Source organism: Equus caballus, chromosome 14, assembly GCF_041296265.1.
Source record: "Equus caballus isolate H_3958 breed thoroughbred chromosome 14, TB-T2T, whole genome shotgun sequence".
NCBI lineage: Eukaryota > Metazoa > Chordata > Mammalia > Perissodactyla > Equidae > Equus > Equus caballus.
This window is the reverse complement of record NC_091697.1, coordinates 53,928,730-53,951,056: the sequence shown is the minus strand read 5'-3', so window position 1 is coordinate 53,951,056 and position 22,327 is coordinate 53,928,730. Positions and strand designations below refer to the sequence as shown.

The 22,327-nt window shown below is 39.6% G+C and overlaps 1 protein-coding gene across 1 annotated transcript; it reads right to left on the bottom strand.

Annotated features, from left to right (window-relative positions):
* Nucleotides 1-467: 467 nt before the first annotated feature.
* Nucleotides 468-22,050, bottom strand: CDC23 (cell division cycle 23). Its single transcript, XM_001504289.7, has 16 exons — nucleotides 21,839-22,050; nucleotides 21,678-21,750; nucleotides 19,032-19,169; nucleotides 18,136-18,178; nucleotides 17,506-17,611; nucleotides 17,268-17,400; nucleotides 15,534-15,711; nucleotides 15,351-15,448; nucleotides 15,121-15,202; nucleotides 3,915-4,068; nucleotides 3,686-3,805; nucleotides 3,013-3,088; nucleotides 2,625-2,686; nucleotides 1,841-1,919; nucleotides 1,644-1,763; nucleotides 468-1,442 (listed from the first exon to the last, which is right to left on the bottom strand). Exons 1-16 carry the CDS (start codon nucleotides 21,997-21,999, stop codon nucleotides 1,272-1,274), a joined length of 1,794 nt encoding a protein of 597 aa, XP_001504339.1. The 5' UTR covers nucleotides 22,000-22,050; the 3' UTR covers nucleotides 468-1,271.
* Between the last annotated feature and the right edge of the window lie 277 nt (nucleotides 22,051-22,327).

Sequence of the window (22,327 nt, the reverse complement as noted above, 5' to 3'; positions counted from 1 at the left end):
AATTTAGCAAAACCATTAAAACAGAAATTATAAAAGGAGCAGAAAAGCTGAAAATCAAGCATCATTCAGGTTCACGGGAACCTTGCACAGGAATGGCAAGTGGAGACGGGTAACTACTATACAGCTAACCTAAGAAAACTTGATAAGAAATGAATTCAAGGGACATTAGATATTCTAAACCTTCCTTAATATAAAATGAAGTATCATACATTAGAAGGTGAATGGGTAAGAAACTTTTTCTGGAAACAAGCATAAAAGAAGGGCTGGGCCCTGAGCTCAGAATACTTCATAGCACCTACCGCACAAATTCATTGTAGCAGACATTTAGTCATAGCATATTAACTCCTACTGAATACAGGCCTGTATTCAAGGCCTGAAACCCTCCAAGAGTGATTCCCTTTACCTTGTCTAATCAGGTGAAGGCTGGAAAAACAACATTCTGTTGGAAATAGAGGAGAAAAAACCAATTACATCAAAAATATTTATTAAAACAGACCAGCTTGGAGTTTATTCTTGTCTGTACAGTCATAAGTTATCACTCCCAAATGTCCATGACATTATCTGTAATCCTGTCTTCTTGCTTTGCTTTAGTAGGGATATAGCTAACACTATAGACATCTTTGGCCCTCAGTAGGGGCTATCAGCAATTCCATGCTCAGTGGGATTCTTTTTGCCCTTCTTTTATTCAACTCTATTACTTCCAATTTGAAAGCTTCGCGGAGACTCCTCAAAACTATGTTTTAGAAGAATGTTTCCCTAGAGTAAGAATATATAGCTTCACTCCATTTAAACCTAATCTCTGACAACAGAATAGTCATGCCCAGCAAATCCAAGAATGAAGAGGTCATGTCTATCCAGTGCCCTGACCTTCCTAGGGTATCCAGTGCCCCTACTGCCAGCAGAAGGTAGAGTGGCAGACTTCTCTCCCTTCCTTGCCTCTCTAAAGAAATCTCCCAGTCCCAGCAGCAGTAAACATTTGTTCCTGTAGCCTTACCTGTACTAAAGTGCTGTTAAAGGGATTTTTTCTTGTGGGGGGGAGGGAAGGTATGGGAAGAAGGCAAAGATTGGCAGCCACTCTGAACAGAAGAGAGATGGAAGTGCTTCTAACTGGCAAAAGAAAATGTCTGTTCCTCCCAGGATTCCTCTGTCAGTCTGCCCTGAAGATGATTCTGTAAACTGTCCCCAAGGAGCTGTTTCCATCTGTACAACCAAAAAGCACTAAGGTCCTTGGAGGTATGGGTCTGGCAATGTGATGGCTTGAAGGTAGCCAACTATGGTGTGGCTGAAGAAAGGTTGAGTGGAGAAACTCTACGTGTGGGAGTGTTGTTAGCAGACAGTGAAACAGGGAGGAAGAAAGGAGCAGGCATCTCAGTGGAGGGAGTCTCGCCTTGGTTCCGAAGCTGTAGGATTTGCCGGAGTAAGGCCTTACCTTCTTCCCGAGTCTGAAACAAAGTCAGGCAACTGTTTCAAAATATGTCCAAGGATACTCTCAAAAACAGGTTCTAAAACACTGATATGTAAGTTCCACAGATCAAGGTAGTTTTTCGTCTTACCTTCTTATCCACTTTCCACCCACACATCATGGTAAAGATCATATGTTTGAGCCTAAAATCCAAACCCTTTATTAAAGAACTGATACTCACATCATTGAATGCACAACACTTTTGGGCACAAGTTGAAGCTTCATCCCACAGCTTGCACTTAAAATAGTATTGGGCCAAATAGCGGAAAGCAGTGCTCTCCTCCAAGTGTTCCACTATCTCCTAGATAGGGAAAGCAGGAATAACTGAGATGATAAGAATAAGATCAACAACCCAATTCTCATGCTCGTGACACATACCCCACAGGAATAGATATCTTGGATATATTTGATGTAACATTGGGCAGCCTGTTCTGATTCAGTCAACTGTTCATGAAGCCTACAAAAGAAATTGGTCTTTAAGTACAAATCAGATCTCAAAGCAAACTAGTGAGAAAAAGGAAAAGCCCACAATTAAGACCAAAAAAATGACAATACATAGACAAGTAAAATTGTGACATACATGGCACACTGGGACCCAGGACAGTATTAGTGCCCAGATGTGATGGTTACTTCATCAAAGCTTAGAATCATTATTCTGCTACTGGTTATGGAGGGAGGGTCAATAAACATCTAAGCTGTATAATACAACTTTGCAAAAATTCTCTGATAATACCCTGAGTGAGATTTAAAAAAGGTACTAAGCAATTCATATTTTTTCTAAGAATCCAGAAAAGAACTGGCAGGAATGAAACTACATTTAAGAACCTCTTTGCCTATTATTTCTGAGTTATTTCTTATTTTCCTGAGCCTTATCAGGAGATCAGTACTTAAAGTAGTTTTCCTAGACTGCTCTGACATGAAAATTTCATTTCATTTCTTTCAATTCATTCTTGATCCTTTGCCTAATAGGAAAGTACTTCTCCCTTCAAAGAGAAGTGGCATTCTCTCTAGTCAAGATGGCTAAATTTCCAGACAAGTATCCATACACCCTGTTCCTACCCCACACTCATGTAAGAGGGATGGGAGGCTCCAGTGCATGCAGGACCCACCATAGCAGAGAAGCCAACAGAAATACCAATAGCATTTCACTCCTTTCACTCACTTTGCCAGTTTCACCAGGGCCATTTTCTCCACATCTCCCACAGCGTAAGCTCTCCAATAACACTGTCAAAAAAATAAACTGGTCACTTTGACCATTGCCCCATGTGCCATGATTAATCACATAAAGGCTCTGGCCCTACAAGCTTCCCAGAAGTTCAGACTTGCAGAGTGCAAGGCATTTTTTACTACATCTGATAGGTCCAAGCTACATATTGACATTCCCAATGATGAGGTCAGCCTCACTTTGCTTTTTAGACTATGCACCTATAAATATACACACTTTCCTATGTAAATAGATCAGAGTGAAGGAAAATTGAGCACAGATAGTCCCACCCTTCATCCAAACAGCAGATTTCCACTCAAATTCTCCAGAACCCAATTTCAGGTACCTTTTTGGCTTCCACTAGTTGATTGAGTTTTTCATAACATTCTCCTAAAGCAACCAGCATACGAGAATCATTTGGCCTGAGAGAAGAGGAACAGGCAATCTGAGCAAAGATTTTACAGGTACCTAAAGTCAGTCCTCCCTTGAGGAACCACCACCATCACTATTTCAAATCTATGCAAGGACTGGTTTTTAATCCAATGCTTCTTATAACTATATTATTTTGTGTTCACAATTATAACCCATTACTAGAATACACTACATAAAAACTAGCAAACAACATATGGCAAGTTTAAACTCAGATCTCTAAGAGCCAAAACCATTCACTGTGATTTTTCAGTAGTGATCAAAAGAGAAAGAAGGGGCCGTCCAGTGGCGTAGTGGTTACGTTTGCATGCTCCACTTTGGCGTCCCGGGGTTCACAGGTTCAGATCTGGGGCACGGACCTACACACCACTCATCAAGCCATGCTGTGGTGGCATCCCACATACAAAAAAAAATAGAGGAGGACTGGCACAGATGTTAGCACAGGGACAATCTTCCTCAAGCAAAAAGAGGAGGATTGGCAATAGATGTTAGCTCAGGGCCAATCTTCCTTACCAAAAAAAGAAAAGAAAAGAGAAGGAAAAGCATCAGCCCTTCCCACAACAAACACATTGTCAAGTGGCCAGACTTACCGAAGCTGGTGAGCCCGTCTATAATAATAAAGGCAGTAAAACGGCATCTTAAGGATTTCATAAGTCTGCCCAAGGCCATACCAGGCTCTATAGTCCCGCTTATTGACCTCAATGGCATGTCTGAGAGATGGGTAAGAGGGCAAAATCAAGGTTAACGACTTGCAGACTCAATAGAGGCTCCTAACATCACAGCAATCTGCTCCACCTCACCCTCCAACTAGAAGCTCACCTATAAGCCTGAATAGCAGCAGATGTGTTCTTCATCTCCATGTACTCGTGTCCCATCAGTGTCCAGGCCCCAAGATACCGAGGATTCAATTTCAGAGCTCTCTGGAAATATAAGGCTGCTTTCTCATGCTGAGAACGCAAACTATAATAATTGCCTGATTGAAAAACAAAAAACAAATATGAGTAACTAGAAAGGTAAAAAATAAAGGTCCACTAAAATGGACAGGATTCCACAGAATGGGCATGAAACCATAACCCATTCCCCCAAAGTCCTTGCAGAAAAGCCAAACTGTACATAAGGGGAATATCATCATTCCCCTGGGAAATATACTGCATCTATCACACATTCTGGTATAAAATTAAAAGTGTTCTCTAACACTGCAAGTTTTTCTTCATTTTATTTCATCTGGATATAGCATTTGTACACATATTTTCTTAATAAAAGGTAGGAAATTTCTAGAATATGCTTTAAATCAGTTGTTTTCCAACCATATCCCTAGGTTTCTAAAGAGGTACCTTAAGGATTAAAAAGGCAGAGCTCTGAGCTCCCCTCTCTCACAAGAATCAAAGCAGTTCTATTATCATTGGTCTTGAAAAGAGCAAGTGAAAGATATTAGGACTCTGTGAAAGAATTTATTTGAAGAAAGGGTATAAAAGCCATCTGTCTGATGTCAACTGGTAAATGGATGAACAAAATGTGGTATATATCCAAACAAGAGAATACCACTCAACAATAAAGAGGAAAGAACTATTGATACATACTATAACATGCATGAACCTCAAAAACACCTAAATGAAAGAAGCCAGACAATAAGATTAAATATTGCAAGATTCCATTTATATGAAATTTCTAGGCTGGTCCCGTAGCCAAGTAGTAAAGTTCACGCACTCTGCTTCAGCGGCCCAGGGTTTCATCAGTTCGGATCCTGGGCATGGACATGCACTACTCATTAGTCCCCGTTGAGGCAGCGTCCCACATATCACAACTAGAAAGACCCACAACTAAAATATACAACTATGTACTTAGGGGATTTGGGGTGAAAAAGGCAAAACTATAGAGATAGAAGACAGATCTGTGCCTGCTGGGAGATGGGAATAGAAATGACTGCAAATAGACCCAAAGGAACTTTTGGGGATGATGGAGTGTTCTAAACTGGATTATGGCTATAGCTATGATTACACACTGTATAAATTTATAAAATCCCGTTGTTGCCACAACTAGAAGGACCCACAGCTAAAATATACAACTATGTACTGGGGGGATTTGGGGAGAAAAAAGCAAGGGAAAAAAACAATCCCATTGAACTGTAAGCTTAAAGTGGGTAAATTTTATGATATGTAAATTATACCTCAATAAAACTGTTTTTTAAAAAAGAATGAATTAGAGCTATACTAAGACTTTGATGGATTTTTCAAGAGGTATAACTGAATGAGGAAAGTAAAATGCAGAGAAATTTATATAATACAATTCCATTTTTGCAGAGCAAACAACGCAATAAATCTTGCATATGCATATATATATTTTTATGTGGTATGGAGCATGCTAACACAAGTATTTTAAAGGGGGAAGGGTGCAGCAAGGAAAAAAAAACCCTGCACTTTAAAAAATCTCCTCTATGTATAAATTGTATGTGCATAAATAAACTAGACAAAAAGGTGGGTTTAGATGTATATATACTAACTTGCAAAGATCACGATATACTGTCAAGTGGAAAAAGCAAATTGCAGAGAAGTTATATAATATGTTTCCATGTTGGTAAAAAGTAACAAAGCCTCCATTCATGTTGTTTTTTTTTTAATCTGTCTAGATTCAGCTGTTAGTTTGATTCAGGAGAAATCATTTATAACAGCCACACCCTGTACCTGATCATTTAAGTTCAAATTCAAGTTCACGTTCATGTGGAAAAAAAGATGGAGGGCTCTGTCCTACACCAGGATATCTTTACTTCTGCCACTGGCTCAGATGCATACACAGAAGAGCAAGCAGACTCTAGGCAGAGTGTCCAAAGGTTAACTTTTGTAATTGAATAGGAGAAGTGGCGTAGTGGTAGCAAGGGTATAAGCCCTAGCTACTAAAGGAGTCAGGATGACAAAGGAGATGTTAAGGAAGTCAGAACAGGCAAGTTCTGAAAATCTTCTGACCAGTTGGAACAGCTAAAATGTACTGAATGATTACAATGTGCTGGGGAACTTACACGTTTAGGTGCTTTGTATGTATTAATTTATTTAATCCTCACAACAACTATGTGAGAGAAGGTTCTACTGTTATTACCCTTTATGGATGAGGAAACTATAGCAGAAAGAGGTTAGGTCCAAGGTCACACAGCTAGTTAGCAGCAGAACCAAGATATATAGAGATATATAGATACACAAACAAATGCTGCCTCTCAGAGATTGTGACTTCAGAAAAGATGCAGAAGGAAACAATCAATGCACATCAAGACATAAACGCAGAAGCAAGGACCAAACAAGTAGGAGATCCTTGCCATCAGTCTATTCTTAAGTTGTTTCATGCTCTCTCACATCCTTAGTTTCTTTTCTTCTCTCCATCCTTCTTTCTCCTTTCACTTCAGCTATAATGTAAAAGCTGAAGTTATTATTCTTTGTCATATCTAATGCTCCTTATTCTTAGTTTTTAAGGTAGTTGTGCTGAATTCAACAAAAGTTTACTAAGAATTCAAAAAACAGTTTATTAAGGAGTTCACCTCAAACAATTATTTAAAAAACCAAACTCCTAAATCATTACTCTTCATATGTATGTGTCCTTTGATTTTAATTGGCTTTAAAAAAAGAACTGTTCATTATCTCCCCTACCTCTATTTCCTTTCTTCATGTAAAGGGTACTGTTATCAAACTGGTTACCCAGTCACCAATTTCTGTTTGTTCTACTTCCTGAATAAGTCCAATTGTCTCTCTCCATTCCTTCTGCCAATACCTCAGCTCAGGATCTCATCATCCCTCAGCTGGATTACCACAAAAGCCTCCTAGCTTGTCTCCCGGACTCTAGTCTTGCCCTTTTTCTAATCCTCCCAGCACAATGTCTCCAGTCATCATTTGAAAATGAAAATCTGAAAACTTTCATCACTCTCTCGTTTAAAATCCTTTAGAAGGTTCCTACTACTTTAAGAATAAAATCTGGGGGCCACCTCCATGGCCGAGTGGTTAAGTTTGCGCGCTCCGCTGCGGCGGCCCAGGGTTCAGATCCTGGGCATGGACATGGCACCGCTCGTCAGGCCACGTTGAGGCGGCGTCCCACATTCCACAACTAGAAGGACGTGCAACCAAGATATACAACTGTGTACAGGGGGGCTTTGCAGAGACAAAGCAGAAAAAAATTGGCAACAGTTGTTAGCCCAGGTGCCAATCTTCGAAGAAAAAAAAAAGAATAAAATCCAAACTTTCAGCAAGGCATAAGAGGCTCTTCAAGATCTGGTCCCATTGTGTACATTCTCATCTCCCACACCATGCTCCAGAACACTGAACTATTTCAAGCACAATGTTTGTTTTACACATCAATGCCTTTGCAATGCCTCTGCAATGCCATTCCCAAGTCAGTCGTCCTCCTCCCTTATCAAACTCACTCCTGCCCATTCTTCAAGCATCACCTTCTCAAGAAGCCTTCCCTAATCTCAGACTGGATTAAATACCTTTCCTACATACTTTCTTAGCATCCTATGTTTACCTCAATCATCACACTCAATCCACTATATTATAGTTGTTTTCATTGGTCTTCCTCAATAAGCAACTAGGGTAGGTCCTGTAATACAAAGCACAGTGTCTGGAATTCAGAAGATGCTCAAAAGATGTTTTCTGAACAAACTGAAGTTTCACCCTCACCTTAATGGATGTTATACCTTATTCATAGTGCTCTGATATTGAAGACCATTTGTTTCTAAACTTACCTATGTTCTCACAGGACTTACTATGTTTTTTAAATGTTTCTTTCCCATACTAGACCACAACTTCTTCAAGGAGTGGAAATATTTATTGAATGTTTGGTGAAGAGAAGTTCTATCTATTTATTAACAACAACTTGACCTAGATAGGTACGAAGGTATGATCTCAGTGGAGTGTCACCAAAGACACAGGAATGGTATCTCCCTCCTAGGGAACCTAGGCTTTCCATCACAATCAACCAAGCTTACTTTTTTCCAGGAGTAGCCATTCATCTGTCGATGTCAACTGATTATCAGGCCACACTAGTATAACCAAGTACATAGGGCTGTGGTTCTCAACCAGGGATGATTCTGATTCCAAGAAGTTATTTGGCAATATCTGCACAATTTTGGTTGTCACAACTGGGGCAGGGGTTACTGGCAGCTAGTTGGTAGAGGCCAGGGATACTGCTAACACAGGACAGCCCTCACAAAAAAAAAAATCAGCCTAAAATATCAATAGTGCCAAAAGTGAGATTCCTTGATGAAGAGAAATAGGAACACTCATCTCTTTTCATACGACTGGACATTCTAACAAACATTTCAGTAACATTAAGGTTTAAAATATACATACTTTTGACCCAGCCTTTCATTGCTAGGAACTTATTACATACACAGAGTTGCATAAACATGCAAAAATAAATGCACACATACAAAGACGTTTCCTAAAGCAATTTTTATATTAACAAACATTGGCTACAACTTATATAATACAAAACGATTAAATAAAAATGATGGCACATCTATATAATAGAATACTAAATAGCCATCAAAAATAATACAAATCTACAGACGTCAGCAACACGGTAGCATGAGCTCACTGGAGACTCTCTCCCCTCCAAATTACAACCAAAAACAGCAACTGCTTTCCAACCAAATGGAAAAATCCTAATAACAGAAATCGTCAGAGACCCATAGCAGCCAAACGACGGAAGACAGAGAGGCTGGAGGCACCCTGGGAGGAGCTGGAACAGGGTAGGAGAGAACTTTGCTCCCTCCCCTAGAGACTGGGATGGCTGCCGTGGCTGAGGGAAAGAGCAGGGGAGAGGCCACGCATCCGCGGCGGTCCAGGACTCCCACCACCGGTGCAGTGGAAACCCTCTAAAGGGGGAAAGCTTTCAGTGGGGGAACCCCAGCAAGCCAGGGCCCCGGGAGACCAGAGAGTGAGAGCTGATCCAATCTAGGTCGGCGTAAGTGAAAGTGCCCCTCCCCCCTCAACCCACGCTGGGCACCACCATCGTGGCTGAAGGCGGAGGGCTCAGAACACAAGGCTCTCGACCCCCATCTAGTGGCGACAGGCTGTAACTGCAACCGAATAATAGCATCATGTGCAAAAACCGCTCCTCTACCATCCAGCAATTTATAAAAGTTCCAGTCCAAAAGGAAAACAATAAAAATACAGAAGTAGGTCCTGAGGGTTTAGAAATGGGTAAATTAAGTGACAATGAGTTCAAAATAGCTATTATCAAAATATTCAATGAGGCAAAGGGAAATATAGAGAAACAAGTCAACGAGTTCTGGAGTTACTTCACAAAAGAGATTGAAATTATAAGAAGAATCAATTAGAAATACTAGAGGTGAAAAATACAATGGATCAGATAAAACAGAATACGGATTCCCTACATGCCTGTGTAGACACCATAGAGGAGCAAATTGGCATAATCGAAGATAGAGAGGCTGAATCGCTCCAGACAGAGGAAGAGAACTAAGAATTAAAAAAACTGAAGAAAAATCTCAGAGAAATAGCTGACTCAATGACAAAATGCAACTTGAGAATCATCAGAATTCCTGAGGGAGTGGAAAAGGCAAATGGAGCAGAAAGTGTGCTCAACCAAATAATAGAAGAGAACTTCCCAAATCTAGCGATTGAGAGAGAAATGTGTGTGGAGGAAGCTTTCAGATCTCCTAGATTTGTCAATGTAAAAAGACCTACTGCAAGGCATATAGCAGTAAAAATGGCAAAAATGAACAACAAAGAAAGAATACTCTGAGCATCAAGGCAGAAGAAAATAACCTACAAAGGAACCCCCATCAGAATTTCAGCAGATTTCTCTACAGAAATCTTACAAGCTAGGAGAGACTGGAGTGACATATTCAAAACTTTAAAGGATAAAAATCTTCAGCCAAGAATACTCTATCCAGCAAAAATATCCTTCAGATATGAGGGAGAAATTAAATCTTTTCCAGACAAACAAAAGCTAAGGGACTTTGCAGTCACAAGACCTCCACTACAAGAAATCCTCAAGAAGGCTCTCATACCTGAAAAAAGAAAAAAGGGAGTAAGGGGTCACAAAACACAGAGTAGGGAGACAAATAGATAGAATCTGAATAGGATAGCAAATATTCAACTATAGCATTAGGATAAAGGGAAGGAAATCACGAAAGCAAAGACAATCTTATCACCCTAACCACAAACTCACAACACAAGTTGGAATAAGAGATGAAAATAATAATTTAGGAGAGGAGGAGGAAAGGGACTGAAACAGTCTAGGCTAAGGAAGTAAGAGACCACCAGAAAATGAACTATGTTATACACGAGATTCTGAATACAAACTTCAGGGTAGCCACTAAACTAAAAAACAGAACAGAGACACAAAACATAAATAAGGAAAAACCAAAGAAGCCCAGCATAAGAAATTGCAGAAGTCAATGGGTAGGCTAAAACACACAGGACAAGAAACAAAGGAAACACGGGAAAATCAGAAAACGAGCAACAGAATGACAGCATTAAGCCCTCATGCATCAATACTCACCCTCAATGTAAACGGAGTGAACTCTCCAATAAAAAGACACAGAGTGGCAAAATGGATTAAAGAACAAGATCCAACAACTTGTTGTCTCCAGGAAACACACCTCAGCTCCAAGGACAAACACAGCCTCAGAGTGAAGGGGTGGAAGACAATACTCCAAGCTAATAGCAAACAAAATAAAGCGGGTGTCGCAATACTTCTATCAGACAAAACAGACTCCAAGACAAGGCAGGTAAAGAGAGACATAGAGAGCCAATACATAATGATCAAAGGGACACTCCATCAAGAAGAAATAACACTTATAAATATCTATGCACCCAACACAGGAGCACCAAAGTTCATAAAGCAACTATTAACAAACCTAAAAGAAGATATCAAAAATAACACAATAATAGTAGGGGACCTCAACACCCCACTCACATCAATGGACAGATCATCCAGACAGAAAATCAACAAAGAAACAGTGGAGCTAAACAAAAAGCTAAAACAGTTGGACTTAATAGACATATATAGAACACTCCATCCAAAAACAGCAGAATACACATTCTTCTCAAGCGTGCATGGAACATTCTCAAGGATAGACCATATGTTGGGAAACAAGGCAAGCCTCTACAAATTTAAAAAAATTGAAATATAACAAGCATCTTCTCCAATCATAATGCTATGAAGCTAGAAATTAATTACAAGAAAAAAGCTGAAAAAGGCACAAGGATGTGGAGACTAAACAATATGCTATTGAACAAGCAATGGATCACTGAAGAAATTACAGAAGAAATCAAAAAATACCTGGAGACAAATGAAAATGATAACAGGCCATATCAACTCATATGGGATGCAGCAAAAGCTATATTAAGAGGAAAATTCATGGCAATTCAGGCACATCTTAATAAACAAGAAAAATCCCAAATCAGCAATCTTAAACTACACCTAACTGAATTAGAGAAAGGAGAACAAACAAAGCCCAAAGTCAGCAGAAGGAGAGAAATAATAAAAATCAGAGCAGAAATAAATGCTATTGAAACAAAAAAGGCAGTAGAAAGGATCAATGAAACAAAGAGCTGGTTCTTTGAGAAGATAAATAAAATTGACAAACCCCTAGCCAGACTTACAAAGAAAAAAAGAGAGAAAGCTCAAATAAACAAAATCAGAAATGAAAGAAGAATAATAACAACAGACTCTGCAGAAATACAACAGATTATAAGAGAATACTACAAAAAACTATATACCAGCAAAAGGGATAACCTAGAGGAAATGGATAAATTCTTGGACTCCTACAATCTCCCAAAGCTCACTCAAGAACAAGCAGACAATTTGAACAGACCAATCACAAGGAAAGAGATTGAAACAGCAATCAAAAGCATCCCAAAGAATAAAACCCCAGGACCAGATGGCTTTCCTGGGGAATTCTACCAAACTTTCAGAGAGGATTTAATACCTATCCTTTTCAAGCTATTCCAAAAAATCAGGGAGGATGGAACACTTCCTAACACATTCTACGAGGCCAACATCACGCTGATACCAAAGCCTGACAAGGACAGCACGAAAAAGGAGAACTACAGGCCAATATCGCTGATGAACATAGATGCAAAAATTCTCAACAAAATTTTGGCAACTCGAATACAGCAATTCATCAAAAGGATCATACATCATGATCAAGTGGGATTCATACCAGGGACACAGGGATGGTTCAACATCCGCAAATCTATCAACGTGATACACCACAACAAACTGAGGTATAAAAACCACATGATCATCTCAATAGATGCAGAGAAAGCATTTGACAAGATCCAACAGCCATTTATGATAAAAACTCTGAACAAAATGGGGATAGAAAGGAACTACCTCAACATAATAAAGGCCACATATGACAAACCCACAGCAAACATCATACTCAATGGGCAAAAACTGAACGCCATCCCCCTGAGAACAGGCACAACACAAGGATGCCCTCTATAACCACTCTTATTTAACACAGTACTGGAGGTCCTGGCCAGAGCAATCAGGCAGAAAAAGGAATAAAAGGAATCCAAATAGGGAGGGAAGAAGTGAAACTCTTGCTGTTTGCAGACAACATGATCTTACATATAGAAAACCGCAAAGAATCCATTGGAAAACTTATAGAAGTAATCAACAACTACAGCAAAGTAGCAAGGTATAAAATCAATTTACAGAAATCAGTAGCATTTCTACTCTAATAACGAACTAACGGAAAAAGAACTCAAGAACACAATACCATACCCAATCGCAACAAAAAGAATAAAATACCTCGGGGTGAATTTAACTAAGGAAGACAAAGACCTATACAATGAAAATTATAAGGCTTTTCTGAAAGAAATGGATGACGACAAAAAGAGATGGAAAGACATTCCATGCACATGGAGTGGAAGAATAAACATAGTTAAAATGTCCATTCTACCTAAAGCAATCTACAGATTCAACGCCATCCCAATCGGAATCCCAATGACATTCTTTACAGAAATAGAACAAAGAATCCTAAAATTCATATGGGGCAACAAAAGACCCCGAATTGCTAAAGCAATCCTGAGAAAAAAGAACACAGCTGGAGACATCACGATCCCTGACTTCAAAACATACTACAAAGCTACAGTAATCAAAACAGCATGGTACTGGTACAAAAACAGGTGCACAGATCAATGGAACAGAAGTGAAAGCCCAGAAATAAAACCACACATCTATGGACAGCTAATCTTCGACACAGGAGCTGAGGGCATACAATGGAGAAAAGAAAGTCTTTTCAACAAATGGTGCTGGGAAAACTGGAATGCCACATGTAAAAGAATGAAAATTGACCATTCTTTTTCACCATTCACCAAAATAGACTCAAAATGGATCAAAGACCTAAAGCTGAGACCTGAAACCATAAGGCTTCTAGAAGAAAATGTACACTCTTTGACATCAGTATTAAAAGGATCTTTTCAGACACCACGTCTTCTCAGACAAGGGAAACAATAGAAAGAATAAACAAATGGGACTTCATCAGACTAAAGAGCTTCTTCAAGGCAAGGGAAAACAGGATTGAAACAAAAAAACAACCCCCTAACTGGGAAAAAATATTTGCAAGTAATATATCCGACAAAGGCTTAATATCCATAATATATAAAGAATTCACACAACTCAACAACAAAAAATTAAACAAGCTAATCAAAAATGGACAGGAGTCATGAACAGACATTTCCCCAAAGAAGATATATGGATGGCCAACAGGTACGTGAAAAGATGTTCATCATCGCTGATCATCAGGGAAATGCAAATCAAAACTACACTAAGATATCACCTTACACCCATTAGAATGACAAAAATAAGTAAAACAAATAGTAACAAATGTTGGAGAGGTTGTGGAGAAAAAGGAACCCTCATACACTGCTGGTGGGAATGCAAACTGGTGCAGCCACTATGGAAAACAGTATGGAGATTCCTCAAAAAATTAAAAATAGAACTACCATACGATCCAGCTATCCCACTACTGGGTATCTATCCAAAGAGCTTGAAGTCAGCAATTCCAAAAGTCCCATGCACCCCAATGTTCATTGCAGCATTATTTACAATAGCCAAGACGTGGAAGCAACCTAAGTGCCCATCAACAGATAACTGGATAAAGAAGATGCGGTGTATATATATACAATGGAATACTACTCAGCCGCAAAAAAGAAGAAAATCGTCCCATTTGCAACAACATGGACGGCCCTTGAGGGAATTATGTTAAGTGAAATAAGCCAGATACAGAAGGACAATCTCTGTATGACTCCACTCATATGAGGAATTTAAATATGTGGACAAAGAGAACAGATTAGTGGCTACCAGGGGAAAGGGGGGGTGGGGGGTGGGCACAAAGGGTGAAGGGTTGCACCCTACAACACGACTGACAGACAATAACGTACAACTGAAATTTCACAAGGTTGTAACCTATCATTAACTCAATAAAAAATTTTTTAAAAAATAAAAGAAATTTAAAAAGTGGAGAAAAAAATACAAATCTAGATGTACTAACATGAAGAGATGGAAAAAATATATTGTTAAGTTAAAGAAAAGGAAGTTACAAAGCAGTACGTATAATGATATAAGCTTTGCAAGCAAACAGTACACATACACATGTACACACCCACACATTTTTAGTATTCGCACAGAAAAATATTCTGGAGTCAGGTTCAGCAAAGAATCTCGGGGATGGGATTACAGTGAGCTTTTACATTTTATCACATATAATTTTGTTACCTTTGACAATTTTATATTGTTATTTTTACATGTGTATTTCTTGCCATAAAGATAAATCGTTTTTTTCTTTTGCAAGGGAGAATGGCCCTGAGCTAACATCTGTGCCAATCTTTCCTCTATTTTGTATGTGGGTCGCCGCCACAGCATGGCTTGATGTGTGATGTAGGTCTGCACCCAGGATCCAAACCCACGAACCTGGCCATTGAAGTGGAACATGCTGAACTTAACCACTAGGTCACTCAACTAGCCCCAAGATAAATCTTAAAAGAAAAAAAGAAGTGACTCTTACCAATCACACAGCATGTTTCTACACGATATTTATCAATTTCACAGAGGTTGTGAGCCAGATAACTCAACTCAGATTTCATGCTCTGGAAGAGGCAAGAAAGATGCTCTAAGCATGAAAAACAAACCCCCTAAATTATTTTTCTTGTAGCTAATGCAACTGGGTGACAATCCAAACCAGGAGATTAAAGCACAAAAGAGCTTAATCAAGTTCAAGCAAAAGAAGTAGCTCACCCTGACATAAAGAAGGTTGGAGAATGTGTCCATATTTTCAATCCTGTAAGGGTCTTGTTTCCTTAGCTCATTAAAAATAGAGAGGGCTTTGTCGATATCTGCAGAAAGAAGATACAGAGTTTAGAATACAACACAGTGCCACTTTCAGGGTTTGATGGTATTTCATTGTCCTTATTCACTCACCTCTGATATTGTGATAGGCAACTGCAATTTGGGAAACAATATATGAGCTCTTAGAGAAGCCCACATCAATGAGATTCTGATACTTTTGCAGCGCCTCCTCTATCAACTGCAATTCTGTGTATATATGAGCCAGAAAAAACTCTTTCATCCAGGTGTCTGGCAAAGACAGGAACTTCAGCTGGCAGCAGGAGAGAGAGGGACACACTTAATATACTTTAACCTCTCTCCCATACGAACATCAAGGAACTATCTTTATTGTCTAAAGAAGTTTATTACCAAAATTTTATTAGAGCACCTAATAACGAACACAGGGAAGCTCAATTAAGTGAATAGGAACTACAAGCACAACAGGGAGGAATGACCTAGTTGGGGAAGGCTTCAAAGAAAAGAAAGGATTTGAGGTGAGTCTTGGAGGATGGGTCGACTAGAACAGAAAAAAGGAAGAGGAAGAGAAAAAAGACAACATTCTAGGTAAGAGCAACAACATAAACAGAGGAAAAACAGTCATGATGAATGTTGGTGAATAGGATGACAAAACTAGCCTAGTTTGAGGGGAGGCTATGTGCTGGGAAGTAGCGGAAAAATAAGGCTGAACTGGTAAGGTGGGTCCTATGGCGCAACAGGAAACGGGATGCAATAGGAAACCACTCCAATTTTTGGCAAGAGAATGATATGGTGACATGGGTTTTTAAGAATAAGTTTAGAAACAGTATGCAGGATGGCTTGGAAATGGGAGTGTAAAAACGGGAAAGCTAGATATAAAGTATTTATTACTTATAAGTAATCCAAATTTGAGATGATAACCACAATGGCAAAGGAAACCAAGAGAGAGAGATACACACAAGAAAGAAACCACAGCAATGTCTGACAACTGACTAGATAAGGGAGATAAGGGAAAGGGAAGAGACAAATATGACTCTGAGGCATCAACACTGGTGTCTTGAGAAACAGTGATGCTAAAGAGAGTCTATCTAGTTTGGAGGAACAAAGAGAATTTGGTAGGCAAGATGAGAAATTTGGTTTTGTATATTTTGAATTTAGAGATAAAACAAACTTTCAATGAAAGTCTAGCAGGCAGTTAGAGATGGTGAATACAAGTAAACAAAGATTAAGATTTCAGACAGATTTAGTAGCATGTATCATTACTGGGGGAAATCAACCAGGCTTTGGTTCTTTAGAGCCAACAAAAGGATGCTATCATTTCCATTAACTATTGAAGAACAGCAAAATAAACTCTATAGACAATATCCTCTAATAATGACTAACAAAATGATTGCAGTTTATAAAGCAATTTCATATACATCATTTCATTAATTAACAAATCACTAAATCTTTACAGAGTCCTATGACAGCTCAGAAGAGACCTTAAAAAGGTTTTTAAGACAATCTTTAATATCAGAGAAACCTTTCCTATAGCATCTTTGGAATTAGGAGAGAAACTATAATAGCATTTAGTCTATAAAACAAGTTACAGTAAAACCTGAAAGTGAAAACATGAATATGTGAAGATATTCTAATACAACTGGATGCAAATCCAACAGCAACTACCAAACAAGAGCTAAACATTAGTCTTCAAATGAAGATCTAAATCCCAACAGTGAAAGAGACTAGAGAAGGAGCAAAGAGCTAGCTATAATGAAAGGTTTAGCAGAACTCTTTCTCCCTCTACCCCATTATTACAGAATTATGTAAGACTGGAGCAGGAGGTTTTTCACATAGCTCATCTCAATTTACCATCTCTTTGTCTGTAATCAAGTTACAGAGTTCTAGCCAGGCTCCCCAGTGCAAAGGCAAAACATGAGTAGCCTCCACAAACACATCAATGGCCTCTTTCACCAAGTCCAGTTTTCGAAGCACCACACCATAACTAGGAAAGAAGGAAACAATCACAGGAAAAGTTAATGCTTTATAATACCTTCCTTCTACCCAGGAGAATATGTTATAGAAAGTTCCAAATTACTTTAACACTTACAGATAAAGGCCAAATCCATCAAGTTCCCGAGCCTGGTGTTTTTTGCTGAGCTCCACTCTCAATTCTCTAAGGGCCTCATTTTTCACTTGTCCTTTCTCCAGGGGTCCTAGGAAAGAAACAAAGTCTCTGATCTAAGGGAAGACAGCTGATCTTCATTTCATAGACCTAGAGACTGCCTTTGCATCAACCAAAGTTACTAAACCTGGAACTTCCAGGAAACATTTACAAGTAAACAATGATATCTTACACAATCCATTTACTTTATTCCAGAAACTGCTACTGATAACTTGTCTGTAGTCATATTTTGTTAGGCCCACACAAGTTTTTAAAAATCTGAATTAGTTATCAATGTTTAAACATCAGAAGCCTCAACTAAAAATCCAAATTTCCAGTTTCAGGTTGCAGGCAACAAGGTAGGGCCAAGGGAAGAAAGCCCTGACAACACTAGGCCCACATTCCATAAGGCAGCCCTCAGAGGAGCTGGGTGACAACTGGCCAGTTGTGCTCTTCGATTTGCAAAAGTCCTCCTCAGTCTACTCCACACATTTATATTACTTGCCTGGCTCCTGTAGGCCATTTGAGTTTGCAACCTCTGCTTTAGTCCAAAAGGTAAGAGAAAGAAATTCATACCTAGGCTGTCAACTGTTTCATCATCCTTTTTCTTTTCACCAGACTGTAAGAGAAAATCAATAGATCTTTTTTCAGTTTATTCTGAAACCTGTTCTAAAACTAGCAGCCTGATTCTACCTAAAGGGCCCAAGTCCAACCAAAATGGCATCTACTATTGGTCACTAATTTTAAACAACTATTCAGGGACTCCCACAGGCCAAATCTGGAATAATCTAAGCACCACAATAATTAAGTACGGTAATAAATTATAAACAATTAAAAACATAGGAATCTTTGAGTCCATACTGATAAGAGATAAATAAATGGAGAAGAAGTAAGGCTCTTGCTTACAGCAGAATGCCAAGTAGTGAGTAGTAAATGTGGAGAGGGTGCTGGAGTGGAAAATCACTTTACAACATCATAGTAAAGAATACTACAGGCAAGAATTAACAAAAGATTTCTTGACTAATGGATGGTTGGGTTACTGACATTTTTTGGCTATTACAAAAAAATACTTCAATGAACAGCCCTGTACATATATCCCTATTTCACATATTAAAGTATTTCTACTGGACAATTTAAGTTCCTTAGAGTAGAATTGTTTGGTTATAGTATTTCACATTGACATAATCTGCCAAAATTGATATCCAAAACAGTTGTATGAACTTTCACTCCTAAAACAGGTCTACTACCCCACACCTCTGTCAATAATTATCATCAATATTTTTACTATTATCTTTCATACTGTCATTTTTTTTACTTTATTTATGATATTTTCTTTATTATTGTTAAGTATTTACAAAGTACATTCACCAAGTAGGCTATTGTTGAACTATTTAAAACACTGAACTTTTCCACTTGGCTCTAAATAGGGATGCTTCACTTGAAGATAGAATGACATCTCAAAAGGCCCTCACCAGATATCTAGAATACATGTACAAGAAATAGGCTTTCTTGCTATTGCAGCCATGCAGGAAATGTGCTGCCCGATCATATTCTTTAACGTCAAAGTAGGCCTTGGCCAGGGTATAAGCATCCATATCCTGGGCATCCTCCTAGAAAAGAGACAAGCTTACGTAAGTGGTTGGGAACAGAACAAAAAACCTCAAATCCAAGAAGCATATTCATTAATTTCAAGATATATGAAAAAATAATTATTTTTCTCCTCCAAAAAACCAAATATATATAGAAAACATAATATATTTAAAAATATATAATATATATTTTATGTATTTTAATATGCAATATATGATTTTTATATATTTATTTTATTATGTAGTAAGGTCAAAACTTTTTTCCAAAACATTTTTCCAAAATAAAAAATTGGGAAATAAAATAAAAATTTTAAAAACTAAACCAACACACTCAGAGGCTTGTAATATTTTTGCAAATGTAGTGGGAACTTGCACAGGCTGTAGCGTGAGGGACCTGGATTCAAATTCTGACTCCTTGATTTCCTGGTTTCATGACATTAGTAGGGAAATTACTTAGCTTTTCTGAGTATTCACTTCTTCATCTGTAAAATGGAGCCAGTAATACAGATTTAATATGAGAAAAAAGTGAAAAATTATGGAAAATATCTGGCATTAATGTCTGACATTCCCTTCCTTCTCCAGGCTTTTCAATTCTTAGATAAATGCTATACTCTGCAATTACTTATACTTTCTTTTTCTTTTTTCCTTTTCTTCTTCTCCCCAAAGCTTTACAGTATATAGTTGTATATTCTAGTTGTGAGTGCCTCTGGTTGTGCTATGTGGGACGCAGCCTGAGCATGGCCTGATGAGCGGTGCTAGGTCCATGCCCAGGATCCGAACCAGCAAAACCCTGGGCCGCCAAAGCAGAATGCAGGAACTTAACCACTCAGCCACAGGGCGGCCCCACTTATACTTTCTATACTTGAAAAAAGTTTTGACGTTAGTATTGCAAAAAGCATAGAACACTGCTAAATTCTGTATGTAAAAAAATGAAATGATGCACATTTAAGTTAAAAACAGACAAACCCCCAAATTCTAAGGATAATTAAAACTTTAATAATTTCGGGGCCCGCCGAGTGGCACAGTGGTTAAGTTCCCACATTCCACTTCTCAGCTGCCCCAGGTTCGCCGGTTTGGATCCCGGGTGTGGACATGCACGGCTTGGCACGCCATGCTGTCGTAGGCATCCCACATATAAAGTGGAGGAAGATGGGCATGGATGTTAGCTCAGGGCCAGGCTTCCACAGAAAAAAGAGGAGGACTGGCAGTAGTTAGCTCAGGGCTGATCTTCCTCAAAAAAAAAAAACTTTAATAATTTCATTTTCCTCACCCTTCTTGCCCCAAATATTACCAGCACAAAACTGGACCCAAAATATATTCAGCATTTTCTTCATTGAATCAATAAGTCTTAAATGTGGTCATTCAGCTTAGGATTCTGGTGGCCCTTCTGGTGGCCCTTCCACACACCATTTGCTTATTTCTTCCGCCACCCCTTCCCAACTGCATTATACCTTTCGGAGGTGTATACCATTATACCTTTTGGTTTTGGTTTTTTTTCTTGGTGAGAAAGATTGGCCCTGAGCTAACATTTGTACCAATCTTCCTCTTTTTTTTTTTTTTTTGTACATGGGAAGCCGCCACAGCATGGCTTGATGAGCCCTGTGTATGCCCGCACCAAGGATCCCAACTAGGCCACTGATTTGGAGCTCGTGAACTTAACCACCATGCCACCTGCCGGACCTCTCTTGTTAAGTGGGGGAGGGGAGAATCAAGAAATGGCATTTTCAGGAAAAACTGAATTATGATGAAAATCATTCTAACTACACAGACTATGTAAACATACATACCAAAAAGTTTATACATAAAATATACTCATATCTCATTTAATTCTCTCAATATCCTCATGAAGTAAATACTATTATCTGCATTTCACCGATGAGGAAACTGTAGCTGAGGAGGTTAAGTTGCCAAAAGTCACCAGTGTGGTTGAGATTTCAATCCAAAGCTATCTGAATCCAAAGTCAGTTTCGCACTGGTGTCAAAACCTTTCATTCTTTTCATCGTTATGAACACCGTCTAGGTTGGGCTACAAAACCGAAAAGACTGAACTCTTAATCAAGGACTGTTTACAAATTCTCTCCAGCTTAAGAGCACCACCAAATCTTTCAAAGCTCAACAAAATCACACGGATAAAATCAATTAAAACACCCAGCTCCTTTTTTTTTTTTTCCTTTGAGGAAGATTAGCCCTGAGCTAACACCTGCTGCCAATCCTCCTCTTTTTGCTGAGGAAGACCGGCCCTGAGCTAACATCTGTGCCCATCTTCCTCTACTTTATATGTGGGATGCCAACCACAGCATGGCGTGCCAAGCGGTGCCATGTCCGCACCCGGGATCCCAGCCGGGGAATCCCGGGCTGCTGGAGCAGAAGGTACGCACTTAACCGCTGCGCTACGCGGCCCCTTCCAGCTCCTTAAATGCTGGAATTCTCTCTTCAAACACTCCTTTAAGCAGTCTGCTCCCTTCCAGGGACAGGGCACTGAGTGCGTCTTCGGGTGACGGGGAGCGCTCGCTGTGAAGCAGCCCTTACCTCCGTAATAGGCGGCGGCGGCTGCAGCTCGGCCAGAGGCAACGGCGGGAGGGAGAAGGCCAACTCGGCGGACCTGGAACACCCACACAAACTGAATCAGCTCCCCAAGCCCCTCAAGGCCGAGCATCCAAGCCCTGTCTCTTCCGACCCCGACACCTCACCATTTGCTACTGTGCAGTAGGCCTCGCTCCCGGGTAAGGCCAGCGATGAGGAGCAGCTGCTTTTTAATTTCCCGCAAATTTGAGAAATCGCCACTCGTTGAGAGGACCGGCACCACGGCAGCCGTCACGGCCGCCGGCACAACAGACGCGCTCGCAGCCATTTTCCAGGCTCGGCCACTTCAGCCAATCATTAGTGATAATACTAGCTGTCCGTGTGCAACGAAAAAGCCTGCTTGCTATTGGCGGGCTTTGGCTCCGGAAAGCCAATCAGAGATCTTTCTTTTCGTAACATCTCCAAGAGGCCGGGAAAGAAGAGACACCCATATCCCCGATTGGCCAAGGGCTAACTGGGGCGGGAAAGTTAGAAACAGAAAGGGGATGGGGCGGCGGGCGGGAAGCCATGATCTTTGGGCGGGGCGGGGAGGAAAGAGGGACTGGGAGTGGGAAGCTGGGAGTGGGAGCAGGGGCGAGAACGGATGCAGAAGGCAG